General features: G+C 51.4%; 6 protein-coding genes across 8 annotated transcripts; 3 read left to right on the top strand and 3 right to left on the bottom strand.

Annotated features, from left to right (window-relative positions):
* Positions 1-55: 55 nt before the first annotated feature.
* Positions 56-1,187, top strand: TERG_08170 (uncharacterized protein; the record flags this gene model as incomplete). The annotated part of the gene is made up of 2 exons (XM_003231337.1): positions 56-142; positions 198-1,187. 2 exons carry the CDS (start codon positions 56-58, stop codon positions 1,185-1,187), a joined length of 1,077 nt encoding a protein of 358 aa, XP_003231385.1.
* Positions 1,188-1,640: 453 nt separating this feature from the next.
* Positions 1,641-2,905, top strand: TERG_08169 (uncharacterized protein; the record flags this gene model as incomplete). The annotated part of the gene is made up of 2 exons (XM_003231336.1): positions 1,641-1,742; positions 1,817-2,905. 2 exons carry the CDS (start codon positions 1,641-1,643, stop codon positions 2,903-2,905), a joined length of 1,191 nt encoding a protein of 396 aa, XP_003231384.1.
* A 348-nt stretch (positions 2,906-3,253) lies between these two features.
* TERG_08168 (uncharacterized protein) lies at positions 3,254-4,210 on the top strand (the record flags this gene model as incomplete). The annotated part of the gene is made up of 1 exon (XM_003231335.1): positions 3,254-4,210. One exon carries the CDS (start codon positions 3,254-3,256, stop codon positions 4,208-4,210), a length of 957 nt encoding a protein of 318 aa, XP_003231383.1.
* Positions 4,211-4,655: 445 nt separating this feature from the next.
* Positions 4,656-5,187, bottom strand: TERG_12653 (uncharacterized protein; the record flags this gene model as incomplete). Its single annotated transcript, XM_047751583.1, has 2 exons — positions 4,656-4,988; positions 5,044-5,187. The coding sequence occupies 2 exons, from the start codon at positions 5,185-5,187 to the stop codon at positions 4,656-4,658; spliced, it is 477 nt and encodes a 158-aa protein (XP_047607482.1).
* A 36-nt stretch (positions 5,188-5,223) lies between these two features.
* Positions 5,224-7,082, bottom strand: TERG_12652 (uncharacterized protein; the record flags this gene model as incomplete). Its single annotated transcript, XM_047751582.1, has 1 exon — positions 5,224-7,082. The coding sequence occupies exon 1, from the start codon at positions 6,502-6,504 to the stop codon at positions 5,224-5,226; it is 1,281 nt and encodes a 426-aa protein (XP_047607481.1). The 5' UTR covers positions 6,505-7,082.
* Positions 7,083-7,493: 411 nt separating this feature from the next.
* TERG_08164 (uncharacterized protein) lies at positions 7,494-11,729 on the bottom strand. 3 transcript variants are annotated; one of them, XM_047748900.1, is made up of 4 exons: positions 11,280-11,729; positions 9,930-11,124; positions 8,931-9,864; positions 7,494-8,847 (listed from the first exon to the last, which is right to left on the bottom strand). In XM_047748900.1, exons 2-4 carry the CDS (start codon positions 10,929-10,931, stop codon positions 8,390-8,392), a joined length of 2,394 nt encoding a protein of 797 aa, XP_047604891.1. In that variant the 5' UTR covers positions 10,932-11,124; positions 11,280-11,729; the 3' UTR covers positions 7,494-8,389. The 3 variants fall into 3 exon arrangements, with proteins under 3 accessions (XP_047604891.1, XP_003231380.1, XP_047607480.1); XM_003231332.2 differs by having other exon boundaries at positions 7,494-8,372; positions 8,444-8,847; positions 9,930-11,345; XM_047750542.1 differs by having other exon boundaries at positions 7,494-9,864; positions 9,930-11,345.
* Positions 11,730-12,086: the final 357 nt, after the last annotated feature.

Genomic DNA, 12,086 nt, shown 5'->3' with positions numbered 1-12,086 from the left:
CCTCGCAAGGGCAAGCGGTCCTCCACTCTCCAGACTTACCACCACGCCTTGAGCCATGATGTGCATGTGGGCCGGCATCAGATACATGGCCTCTCCCATCTGGATCTTTGCCCTCTTCAACTCTCTCATCCACGCCATGATGGTATCTCTCTCTCTCTCTCTCTCTCTTTGCATAAACTTCTGCTAACTTCCCTTAGTATACTTACTATACGTTGACGGCGCTGAGAGTCAAGGTGCCCACCAGGATCAAACGCTCTCTCACCACAATGCAGATCGCCCAGTTCGTCATCGGAACCCTCCTCGCCGCCGCCCACCTGTTCGTCTCCTACTCCGTCCCCGTCCAGGAATCCCACCCCGTCACTCTCCAGCCCCTGACCGAGACCATCCCGTCACAAGACACCACCGGCCTGCTTCCCTGGCTCAAGAAGCTCGCCTTCAGAGCCGCGGGGGCAGACGGGGTCGCTGCAAACGTCCTCTCGGCCAACCGCACTCTCTTCGGCGCTGATGGATCCCACGCCGTCCACGCCCTCGTCAACCACCGCGAACTCCGCAAACAGACTCTCCAGACCAGCGTCCCGTGCATCAACACCTCCGGCCAGGCATTCGCCATCTGGCTCAACCTCGTCTACCTCCTCCCGCTCACCTTCCTCTTTGTCCGCTTCTTCATTCGCTCGTACCTGCGTCGCACCAACGAGCACCAGCACCACGCTGCCGAAAAGGCCATCAAGGACGTCACTCGCGAGATCTCCAAGGCCGTCAGGGAGATGCACGGCAACACCTCCGACGGGCCATCTTCCGGCTCATCCACTCCCAGGCCAGAGAGGGCCTACGAAGCCAATGTTCTCGACCTGCTCAACCGCAAGCAGCGCATCGCCGAGAGAGAAATCACTAAACCCACTCCTCTTACTCCTGCTCAAGAAGAAACTCTAGAAAATCAAGAAAATCAATCGACTGCAACCTCGACTGCCATTGACGTAGCCACCGTTACACAAGAGCAAAAATACGAAGCTAACCTCAAAGACGTCATGACCGCAGAGGAAAAGGCCATCGACAGCCACCCGGAGGAATCCACCGCCCTCAGCGTCGACTACGAAGCTGCTTCTCCTTCTCCCTCCCACTCTCCCTCCCCCTCTGCTCCAATGTCCCATGCCCAGCGCAGAAAGAAGAAAGCCGCCAAACGCCATTAACCATTCTCTTTTCTTTTTCATCTTCTATTTAATGTCTATCGGCGCACTGGAAAAGTTGGTCGGATCACTATTTTACTCTCTCATGCTTATGGTTCTACGAATGGCGATACTATGCGATGCGATGCGATGCGATGCACGGGCGGACGGGCTGGCATGCTCTGGGCTCTGGTTAAAAAAAGCTGCTCTCTCTTGTATTCTTATCCTACTCTAATCTACAACCTCAATCGACGTATCTTTACCCTTTGAGTAACTTGTTGTCTCTTTCTATTTTTATCTTGATATGACGTAATAGTCACGTGGTATCAAGCTGACGTCAGCTATGCTTAAGTAATCGAAACAAGCATCTCAACCTCCTTGCGTTTTGCCCAACTTCAAAACTCGACAGGAAACAATCCAAGACAACACGACAGAACAGCTGTAAGACCTCCCACGTCTACACTACAGTCCTGCATGATGAGCGGCTTCAAGGGCCTTGTCAAGGAGGGCTGGCACCCCAAGGGCAACGACGGCGGCCGCGAGAGCTGGCGAGGTGACTTCAAGGGCATCAACCAGGTCGTACGTCCCAACATATCCATCTATACTCACCATATCTATATTGCTGTGTCGAGTGCGAGTGCTAATTCAGCTAGGCGGGATGGGTGGGTAAAGGGAAAAGTACCGGCGGTGGTCCTGCTCCCGCCCCGCGCGCAAGTCGGCCTATCTCCAGCCTAAAAGACCCGGCCTCATTTGGCCCGCCGCCGCAGAGGGGGAAGACCAATACCAATACCAATACCACTATCAATACCACTGCTGGCGTCAGGCCTGCTCCCCCGCCGATACCAAGACGATCAACGGATACACAGGGACAAGGACAGACCCAGAACAAACCGTCTTTACCGCCGAGATTGCCGCCTAGACGCGCAGAGATGGACGCGGCTGAGAACAATACTGAACCGCCGCCCGCGTACGAACTAGCTGCTACCACTCCCACATCCACAGCAGGCCTGTCCACCGCCGCCTCGGCCGCTGCCAACAGACTCGGTGCCGCAGGCGTATCTGTACCTGCATTCGGCATCAACAAGACTACCAACCACAACCAGAACCAGAACAATATGCCAGTGTCTGTCTCGCCGCAGACAACACAGGCAATGGCATCAGTAGCCCAGTCCGAACTGCAGCAACGATTCAACCAGATGAACCGCTCCGTTCCACCGCCCCCACAATCAACCACCACTTCCACGCCCGTCTCACCTTTAACTACAAACTCGACGTCCACACCACCTCCCCCACCTCAACGATCATCTACAGAACGCACATCTTCTAATCCCTCCCTCAACGCCTTCCGAGAACGCCACAACGAACATATCCAAGCTGGCATGAGCAAGCTTAGCGGGCTCGACCAGAAATACGGCATATCCAAGAAAATCAACAGTTTTATCGAGGACCAGAAGTCTCCTGCGTATCCTCAGGGGCAGGGACAGGCCCAGGGACAAGCACAAACACAATGCCAGTGTCAGCACGGCGCGTCGACCTCACCTCCTCCTCCTCCTCCACCCCCCATACATCCAAATCACCCGTACGCACATCAACATTCGAATACCAGTTCAGCTACAGACTTGAATAAGCGGAAACCACCTCCGCCGCCGCCGCCGATGAAGCCTGGCTCTCTGACTTCGAATGCGGTGCAAGCTAACTCGCCCTCTCCGCCTCCGTTGCCGCTGAATACCAAGCCACGGTAGTCTGCGCGGGCGTCGTTTTCATATACATATGCTGTTGCAATACATTTGATGGAGTAGGGAGCATGCTTCTTTGGCTTTCTTTTTGCTTGCGCTTGCGCTTGTGCGTTGTTCGTTAGGCCATGTTGATTCGGTGTATTTGCTATGTTTTCTCTTCTTGCTCTGCCTTGGCTTGCCTTCGTATACCTACTACTTCTACTTCCTTGCGTACTCACTCACGGCTAGAAATTAATACCATCACTATCCATCCATTCTCCAAGTGAAACAAAGCGACGTGATATAACAACTTCTTCTTCAAACCCCCAATCCCTCCATCCACATATCCCACAACCCTACCAACCAGTCCACACAATGTCTCGCTTCAAAAACGAATCCGCCATCCCCCTCTCCCTCGAAACCCTCTGGTTCACCCACTCACCCCCATCATTCCCCTATCCCGCCCTACGCCAGCTCGGCACAATCCTCAACGCAAACTACGCCTGGCAAAGCACACCCAGTCTCACCCCCGGCCTCGGCACAAAACACATCTTCATCGGCGCCGTGGCATGGGCCGAAGACTCAAACTCGACCATCCACCCCCCTGGTCCCAGCGGTATAATAACCAAGATCCGCGTCCGCTGGATCTCTACCTCACCCTCCTCCGCAACGGGAGAAGTAAAAAATATCTTCCCTACCACGCCCCCCGCCAGAGCGGAAGTAACTCATACAAACCTCCAGCGCGCATCAGAATGGTACGCTCCGAGTATCCTGGCGTATGTTAAATCACACGTTGGCCTCACGGTTGGGGACGGCGAGTGTTGGACCCTAGCGTACATGGCGCTGCAGCACGCTGCGGCAAAAGCGCTGCATGAGGGCAGGGAACCGCCTATGTTAAGCACGGGGCGCGTACACGGGAGCTTGATTTTCGAATGGACTGCTTGCGAAGAGTTTCCTATTACGTTTAGCAGTGGGATACTCCGGCATGTTCCTACGGGTATACGTGCGGGGGATATACTTGAGTTAAGCGATGGGCGGTTTAGAACCAGATATGCCGCGCTGACTGGTCTGGGCCTGGTGGGCACGCGGCATGAAGAGAATGTTCGGTTCAGTGCTCATACGGCTGTTATTGTTGCGGTGAAGATGGAGGATAGCACGTTGGGTGTTATTGAGCAGAATGGTCGGGCGCGCTCGGTGGTGGGCGAGAACGAGTATAATTTGTCTAATATGGTTAGTGGTGTGGTGAGGATATATAGACCTATTGGCACGTCGTTGGTGATGGGTTCGAATTTGCATGATGTTTCTCTCGTTGGCGTGTGTGATGAGTGGTAGGCGGGAAGTTGATGTTGGTTATATGCATGGTTGGCGCGGCTGGTGAGTGAGCTTAATTAGACGCCTGCCGAGTATCGCGCGGTACTACTACTTCCTCTTTGCTAAAGGTTCTACTATTTCTACGGCTCAATGGTGGGGGAATATGTGATTTATCCTTCATCCTACGAGTTAGCCTTGGGTTTATTGAGGGCATTAGATAAGGTATCCCTAATTATAAGGATGGCTGTGGATTTTAAGACTTAAGCCTGAATTTTTATCAAACATCTGAGCTTTATTAACTGCAGAGTCGTTATATATCTTTGACCGTCTTAATCTGCTAGCTAAGGAATACAAAGTGCCGTGCTTATCCAATCCTTTATAATTTTAAAGGCTGTCTATTCTGCAATGCGAACGCCGACTGCCCGGGTAACTCGCCTGATATCGTCAAAAAGGTCAGGAAAGAGTGTCACATAGGAGACCCTTGAAATTGTATTCCAGGAAATAACCATTCCAATACAATTAGCATAACCATCAAAGCCAAGGCACCCGAGTCTCCCGGACCTGAGAAGAGCCAGCCCGAAGACCCGGTCACAGCGTGCTCGAGGGATTTCACCTCTGGCGCACCGCCTCTATCATGGGACGTGTCTAGAAGAGCACACCTCAAACCAGAGAAGTTTCCTTTTGTCCTTCTGGTGGACCGCCCTAGCTTATAGACTTGTGTATTCTCCTCAGAGATGCCTGGGAAGGGCTGCAGGCCCAGGTTGTTAATGTAGCGACCTATCCTTCCGTATGTCAAGAGCTACATAAGATGTTAATACATGGGTTGGTACATGGTATGCAAACAATGAACGTACCGAGTTGTTGGAATGCCTTGTCTTTGGTACTTCGATCAAAGCCCAGTCAGCTCGTCGCTTCTCTCCACGGATCGATGACACCATCTGGCGATATCCGGATGCCGCGTATACGTGGCCAGCATAAGAAGGGCTGTAAATCGACATATCCGTTTCCCTAGTTTCGAAGTCCCATGCTGGGGTTTATTGGGAGGTGGGAAAGAAGTAGGTCGTCGTATGGTCTATTTGCGCAATTGTCTCAGAGATGGCGGCGTCTTCTGCCGTTATCTCGTCATAAAGTCTGCGCGACCTTGGGCTCACATCTCCACCTTTTTCGACGGTTTCTTTGATAGCTGCAAAACAGCTAGGTGGTTTCTGGTCTAGCTCCTTCTTCATATCCTCCAGGACTGATGTTGTGTCTTTCAATGAAGGCTGCTCTAGAGTGATTCTTTTGCCAATAAGGCTATGTATGGAGATACTTCGGTCATCCATGGAGACGGTATTTAGATCTGGATATACGGAATGGAAGCAGGTTAAACCAAGCCTCTTCCAAGCTGACCCATCTTCTTGTTTGACCTCAATCCAGCCTCCAAATGTAAAGGAAGAGTGCCGAGATTGGTATATTCCGAGGCTTAGTCCGACTTTCATCTGGTTATTCCACGCATTATCCGGTAAATCCTGATCCAAGCTACCCGCGCCTCGGTATATTTGTCCTTGGCTAATTATTACGGCAACATGGTGGAGGTTATACCGATCCAGAATTGATACTATAGCTTCTCTGGTATCCTTCCATGGGCCGCCTGAAGAACGGCTAACTGTGACTAGGACGGCGGTGGGATTTTTATCTCCGTCGAGGTTCGCGCTATAGCGGAAACACTCTATGGCTAGAACAGAGCTGCAGTCGATGCTATTTAGAATCTGCTTAAGGACGTCGTCCCATAGAGCGTAGATTGGGTCAGAGGATGGAACCGGAGACGAATTTTTCGGTATGTGGACTCGTTCATCGCAGATCTCAACATTGAACTGAGACAGATCATTTGCTTCAAGAAGCTGGTATATTTCTCGGCTAACGGAAAGCCAATTTTCGTCGGGGGACTTCTTCTCTGCAACAACTAGAAGCGTCGACACGAGCTCATCTTCCACAAAAAGTAGACATTGGCGGTAGCATAGTGTAAATGTCGTCGCAGTAACTCCTGACTGCTGGAGGATGGATCGGACGCTTTTGCTTAACTCTTTACGTGCATCCAGCGTAGATGTATACGGGCTTCCTTGCGGGAGTGATATTGTAGTGGAAGGTACAGGGGCAAGGGTTGGGCCTCCGGCCCGAAGGTCTTCATTAACCCAGCCGTCACCACGTAATTCTTCATTATCATTGCTCGATCCTCTAGAGGAGCGTGTTCTGCCGTCAGGGGAAATTTTGAACCAGGGCAGTTCCGTACCAACAGGTGGCACGGATGAAGCAAAGCTGAGTGCAGTTGAGGACATTGTCCTGTCAGCTGGTAAGAGGCCGTATCTTTAGGGACTAAAGTACGACCTGTGAAACAGAAGCTGAGCAAGTGATGATAGTCCGGCGGAGCAAATATAGAAGATAGACAAGCAAACTGTCGAGGTAGGATACCCAGGGCGGGAATGGAGCATGGAGAATTAAAAATGGCCAAATGTGATTGAGTCTATAATGACATCAACGACTATTAAGCTTGAGATGCTCAACAGATGGCAATATTCCCTTTCGGAATGCCGGTGATTCGCCATGTATGTGGAGTCCGTTTACAGGACATGACTGGAGGTAGTCGACTGTTTTTGACTACGGCAGAGTGGGACATAATGGGCATCGTGATCGTTGTGTCAGGGCAGATATAATGCAAGAAAGGAAAGTCGAGGAAGTGCTGTCAAACGTTCCTTGTGCGCTTTTTAAAAAGCTTGCTCAACATTCACATACGGTTTTCGTATGACGTGATTTGCCGGTGAATGATAGCAGTGACTAATATTTAGCCGCAAGGTTGACGCGGCTAGCTTTAATTAGCCGCCTCCAATCATCGCGCACAAATACACGAGATAACCGAGCGCGGCTCCCGCCGGCCGGTTGGACGAAGGCTAAAACAGCACAAAAGTCAATTCGGCGGGGCAGCGCGGTTCAACACGTGTGGGTCCAATAACATCAACATATAATAATTAATTAATATTACAGGATCATTGGACGGTCGTGATGCAAACGAGTGGTGGAAGAATTAACTTAAAGCTACATACATACTTGCAGGAGTTTAAGCCTCGTTAATAAAATTGCAGCATTATTCCCCACTCCAGCTAGGCGACGAACTACGGGGTATGGGAAATTTGAGAAAAAAATGTGGAAATGATTCCTAATTTCCCACCGACTTGGGGCGTGAGGCTACCTGCTTGGTGGGCGAATGAGGAATCGGAATCGGTAAATCAATCCGCTGCGCGATAATGTATATCTGTAGTGAGTCTCTAGAGATCTAAGCCTAAGCGAGCAATGGACGAAAGGGAAAGAAAGACGGAAGAAAAGCGAGAGAGAGAAAGAAAGAAATCGGATGGAGAACATGAATGGTTTCTCGCTGTCGTTATTAGACTTGAAAAGAACTGTAGAAGAGAAACTAAACTGGTCTGATCGAAGTCAGAAGTCGGCCCAGGACGGTCGGGGGAAGATAACCGAGGACCGAGATGAAGACGACGTCACGTTTGCGAGGCGCGTCACGGCCGAGCAAGGGAAGTAAGAAAGAACAGGGAAAAGGGTCGGAGATAACAGTTTAGAGAGAAGCGAGAGAGCGAGAAAGCAAGCGAGCAACCAGGTTAGTAGGGAGTTAGTTTGTAGATTGGAATCCGTCCATGTGTCCGTCCATCCCCATCTCTTTATTTCAGCAGGGTAGAAAAAGAAAGAAGAAAAAGAAAAGTAACCATTTGCACTCGCACATACGCAGGCAGGCAGGAAGAGCTCAACTGGAATCAACTGAGATGAAATCAAATCAAATCGATCACATGAAGGGAACAAGCGAGACAAGAAAACAGGTAAAAAAACAAGCATACTAAATAGACGAAAACCGCAGCCATTACAAAGACAGTAAAGTAAGAGTTCAAGATAGCTTCAGGTTCAAGGATCAAGTTCAGGTAAGGTCGGGATCAATGTGAAGAACAAAGGGACAGTTGGTAGTGTGGCTATGAGAGGGAAGAGGGGTGATTTGGAGAGAGTGAAAACGAGGGACAGATTTGATACAGATTTGGATTTGGAAACGCCTGACCGTCGTCCTGGAGAAGGGAACGCCGCCAAATATGCAAAGAAAGGTTCATTAAAAGAAGTGGGTGTAGACCTTGGAAGATTCGTGAACTTCCATTTCCTAAACGATCGAAGGCGTTAGCATTTGGATATCAAGGTGAGTAGTAGAAAGTTAAAAAAGGATTTACATACCATTTTGAAAGTATTAAGTTCCTCCTTAATCTGCTGGGCAAGCAGCGGAGTTAGACGATTACATGTCGCCACGTCTCCACGTCTATCATACTCGCCGCTGGGCCAGGTATCGTGGAACTGGATTCTGGGACTGAAAGAAATATTTCGACCGGTGGTGGATTGTGGGGTACCGGGGGCGCTTTGGCCAGAGGTGGTGAAGCGGCCGCCGGGGAGGAAGTAGTCTTCTCCTTCGATGGTGACGGAGTCGGTGCGTCGGTGACCAGATCGTGGGGGACGGTCACCGGCGGAGCTGCTTGGAGCGCTGCTGGAGCGCTGGGATTCGGGACGCTGAAGAGTTGGGACAGGAGCAAGATCTGTTGTGGGGCGGATGACGGGAGAGGAGTTTGAGGAGTTGGTGCCTGATTCTGTGATAAAACATGTTAGATCGGGATCAGGGGGAATGGGGGGAAGAAGAGTCCATGTAGATCAGTTGGAGAGTATGACGTACTTTTTAGAATGCCCTTTCTAACTGCGGCCAGGACCTCAGCACGTTCCTGGTCGCCACCAAAGATGCTCTTCCTGCCACTTCGATCAGCACTGGTGCTGCCATCTGACTCAACTGACCGACGACGCTCTGCAATCTCTTGCTTCGCTGCACCCGCGCCAATCTCGGGCAGAACTGGTGGTCCCTTGCCGGCGACATCTCGCTGGGCCTCTACTGTTACCATAGAGACCTGCGGGACCGGTACGGCGATCCGAGACGTGTCTGTGGGGGCGTTGTAGACAGATTTGGGTCGGAAGAGGCCGACCAAGGAACGAGTGGATCGTTTGACGCCGTTGCCCATTTTGCGGAGCATGATGGAGGCTGACGAGGCGGTCGAGGAGACGGAGATGTTATCCGTGGAGCCGGTGAAGATGTTACCTTGGCCAGAGTAGATACTCTCGCCCAACCCACCGGCTTCCTGCTTGGCCGCAATGGCAGCTTGTTCGGGCCCCAGCTCTTCATCAAGCTGTTGTTTGCGTGGTGAGCTAACAGTCGGTTCGGGGTTAGAGATACCACGTAGCTCGGCAACACTGCTGAAGGAAAGTGCACGCCGTAGCCGTGACTTTGCTCCTTTTCCTTGACCCTTCTTTGAGATTTCAATAAGGCGTTTTGCGGCCGGGCTAGGAGTCTCTGCCACCTTTGGCGGCTGATTTTTCGTGTCAGGTGTAGATTTTGAGGTCGTGGTAGGCGTTACAGTCTCATCAGCATCAATATTAACTGGTTTCGACAAAGGAGAAGGAGTGCCCGATCGCTTTGACGTGTCAGAGGGACGAGCCATCGTAGCTTTTTTATTGTTGTTGTTGTTGTTGTTGTTGTTAGCGTTGCTGGTGTTGTTGGTGTTTGTAATGTTGGTCGGTTGGGAAGTTGTGGTGGTTTCCGCTCCTTTTTCAGATTTAACCTGACCAAACATGTTAGTTCAAAGACAGCATACAAGATTGCTGAAAACAAACGAGCAATACTTACTGAACCAGAAGAGGAGTTGATAGACGAGGTATCAGCAGCCTTTGCCATGGAATTTGGAGGAGGGGGAGTGCCACTCAGAGGAAACTCAGAGAGAGCCATCTCATTTGCGTGTGGAGATGGGTGAGAGTCGGAAAAGGTGAGAAACCCAGCAGGATCGATACTACCCATGCTTCTACGGCGGTAACGCTTAGCCAGCTCGGTACTCGAATGGCTGGAGCCATCAGTCACGGCCGCATCGGCACTTGATCCGCGAACATGGTGTGGTCTGCTGGGTATATCGATTATCGACGGGGTGAGAGATTTGGCAGTCTGAGCGGTAGCCATGCCAGCCGAGCCAGAGTCTGAAGTGGTGACGGTAGCAGCGGGAGAGGCAGTCTGGTCACCACGGCGCTGGCCACGGCGATATCTGTCTGGAGAAGGCTTGTTTGCTGTTGAGGGTGAAGCTGATGGCTGAGGGGGAGCAGGAGAGAGGTCGATTGCCGAAACAGGGCGTAGATTTAGTTCGGAGGGGTTCTGGCGTTTGGAGAGGGAAGAAGAGTCATCCTTGGACGGGTATGAATGGAGAGACGAATTAGAGGAAGAAGAATTGGATACCGAGCCAGCAGTAGTAGTGGTAGTAGTAGTAGTAGCGTAGTGTGTACGTGGAGGGATGGTTCCGGGGTAGTTGTGGTTGGTGTTCTGTGCCTGACTCTGAGTCTGGGTCTGTCGATGTGAGTTTGCAGGCAGCCCGGGCGTGGCAGTGAAGGCATAAGGGGCCACTGGCTGGGTGAGTCGGTAGCCGGTAGAGGTAGAGCCAGAGCCAGAACCAGAACCCGATCCAGAGCCAGAGCCAGAGCCCCCGTTTTGAGACCGGGCGTGGTTTTGGTTCCGGGCCATCTGAGGCTGGTTGTGGAGCTGGGCAGAGGAGTTGAAGGTTGCAGAGGAGGAGGAGGAAGCAGGGCGAGGCTGCAGCAAGGTGATCGTGCCGGCTTGCTGTGGAATGGTTTGGACCAGAGCGGCCATGTTGATACACGATGGTATCGAAAAAATAGGAGGTTTTTGCCTGTGGAGAGAGAGAGAGGGAGAGAGAGGGAGAGGAGAAGGCAGGTAACTCAAGTAGATCTACCCATGAAGACTAGAGGCTGGACACGCGAGAAGAAGATGGAGGAGGAGGAATGAGACGAGCTGGCGGCTGGCGTGGTGAGAAGTGAAGAGCCTGTAGTGGAAAGAGGAAAAAAGGGCAAGGCCGTTAGTTTTTTCTTCCTTTGGAGGTTGCTATGACGCGGGAGAGGACACGTCTTGGCCGGTCACGACAACGTCGGCAAAACCGAGTAGAGAGAAAAACGCAGCAGGAGAAAAGAGCAGACTGACCTGGAAGGGAGAAGAAGATAGTAATAAAAATGGAAAAAGAGAAGAGAAGAGAAGACCGTGGTAGACGCTGGACACAAAAAAAAAAAGAGCCGGAGTACTGAAACAAGACAAGACAAGCCCAACAGCAGCAGCAAGAAGCAGCACAAAAAGAGAAGACGACGACGGAGGAAGCCGAGTCCAGAGGATCAAGTTCAGGGCCGGACGAAGGTATTCCAGAGGACAGTCAAGTTCAAAGTCCACCAAAGCGAGGAATGTACTGAGTACTGGCGGGCGAGGTCGCGAGAGCAGCAGGAGAGGTTCGGGGGGAGAGAGAGGGCCAGGGGGGAAGATGACGACGCAGAGGAACGAGGAGCCCGAGCAGCGCACCCAAAGCCGCCGTCTCAGGAGAAGACAAGAAAAGAAGACACAAGAAGAAGAAGAAGAAGAAGAAGAGAAGGAGAAGAGAGAGAGAGAGAGATCCCTCGGACGGGAGGACAAACGAGGGTGAGAGAGAGAGAGAGAGGAAGAGGAGGAGAAGAAGAGACGACGAGGAGGCCGAAAGTTCGGGCGGTTTTTTGGCGACGAAAGAGAAGGAGGAAAAAGGGAGGATGACTAATCATAAAATGGCCTGATGGGGAAGGGATCTACAGAAAGAAGGACGCTGATTGGCTGGAGGCTTAGTCATGAATTAGTCAAGAGGACGAGGACGAGGAAGAAGAAGAAGAAGAAGAAGAAGAAGAAGAAGACGATGAGGAATTAACTAAAGGGCGGATGAAAGATGAAAAGAGAGAGCAAAGAAGAAGGACTAGAGAGAGCTAGAGAGGCCGA

The sequence above is a fragment of the Trichophyton rubrum genome (assembly GCF_000151425.1).
Source record: "Trichophyton rubrum CBS 118892 genomic scaffold supercont2.12, whole genome shotgun sequence".
NCBI lineage: Eukaryota > Fungi > Ascomycota > Eurotiomycetes > Onygenales > Arthrodermataceae > Trichophyton > Trichophyton rubrum.
This window is presented reverse-complemented; position numbering and strand designations above follow the sequence as displayed.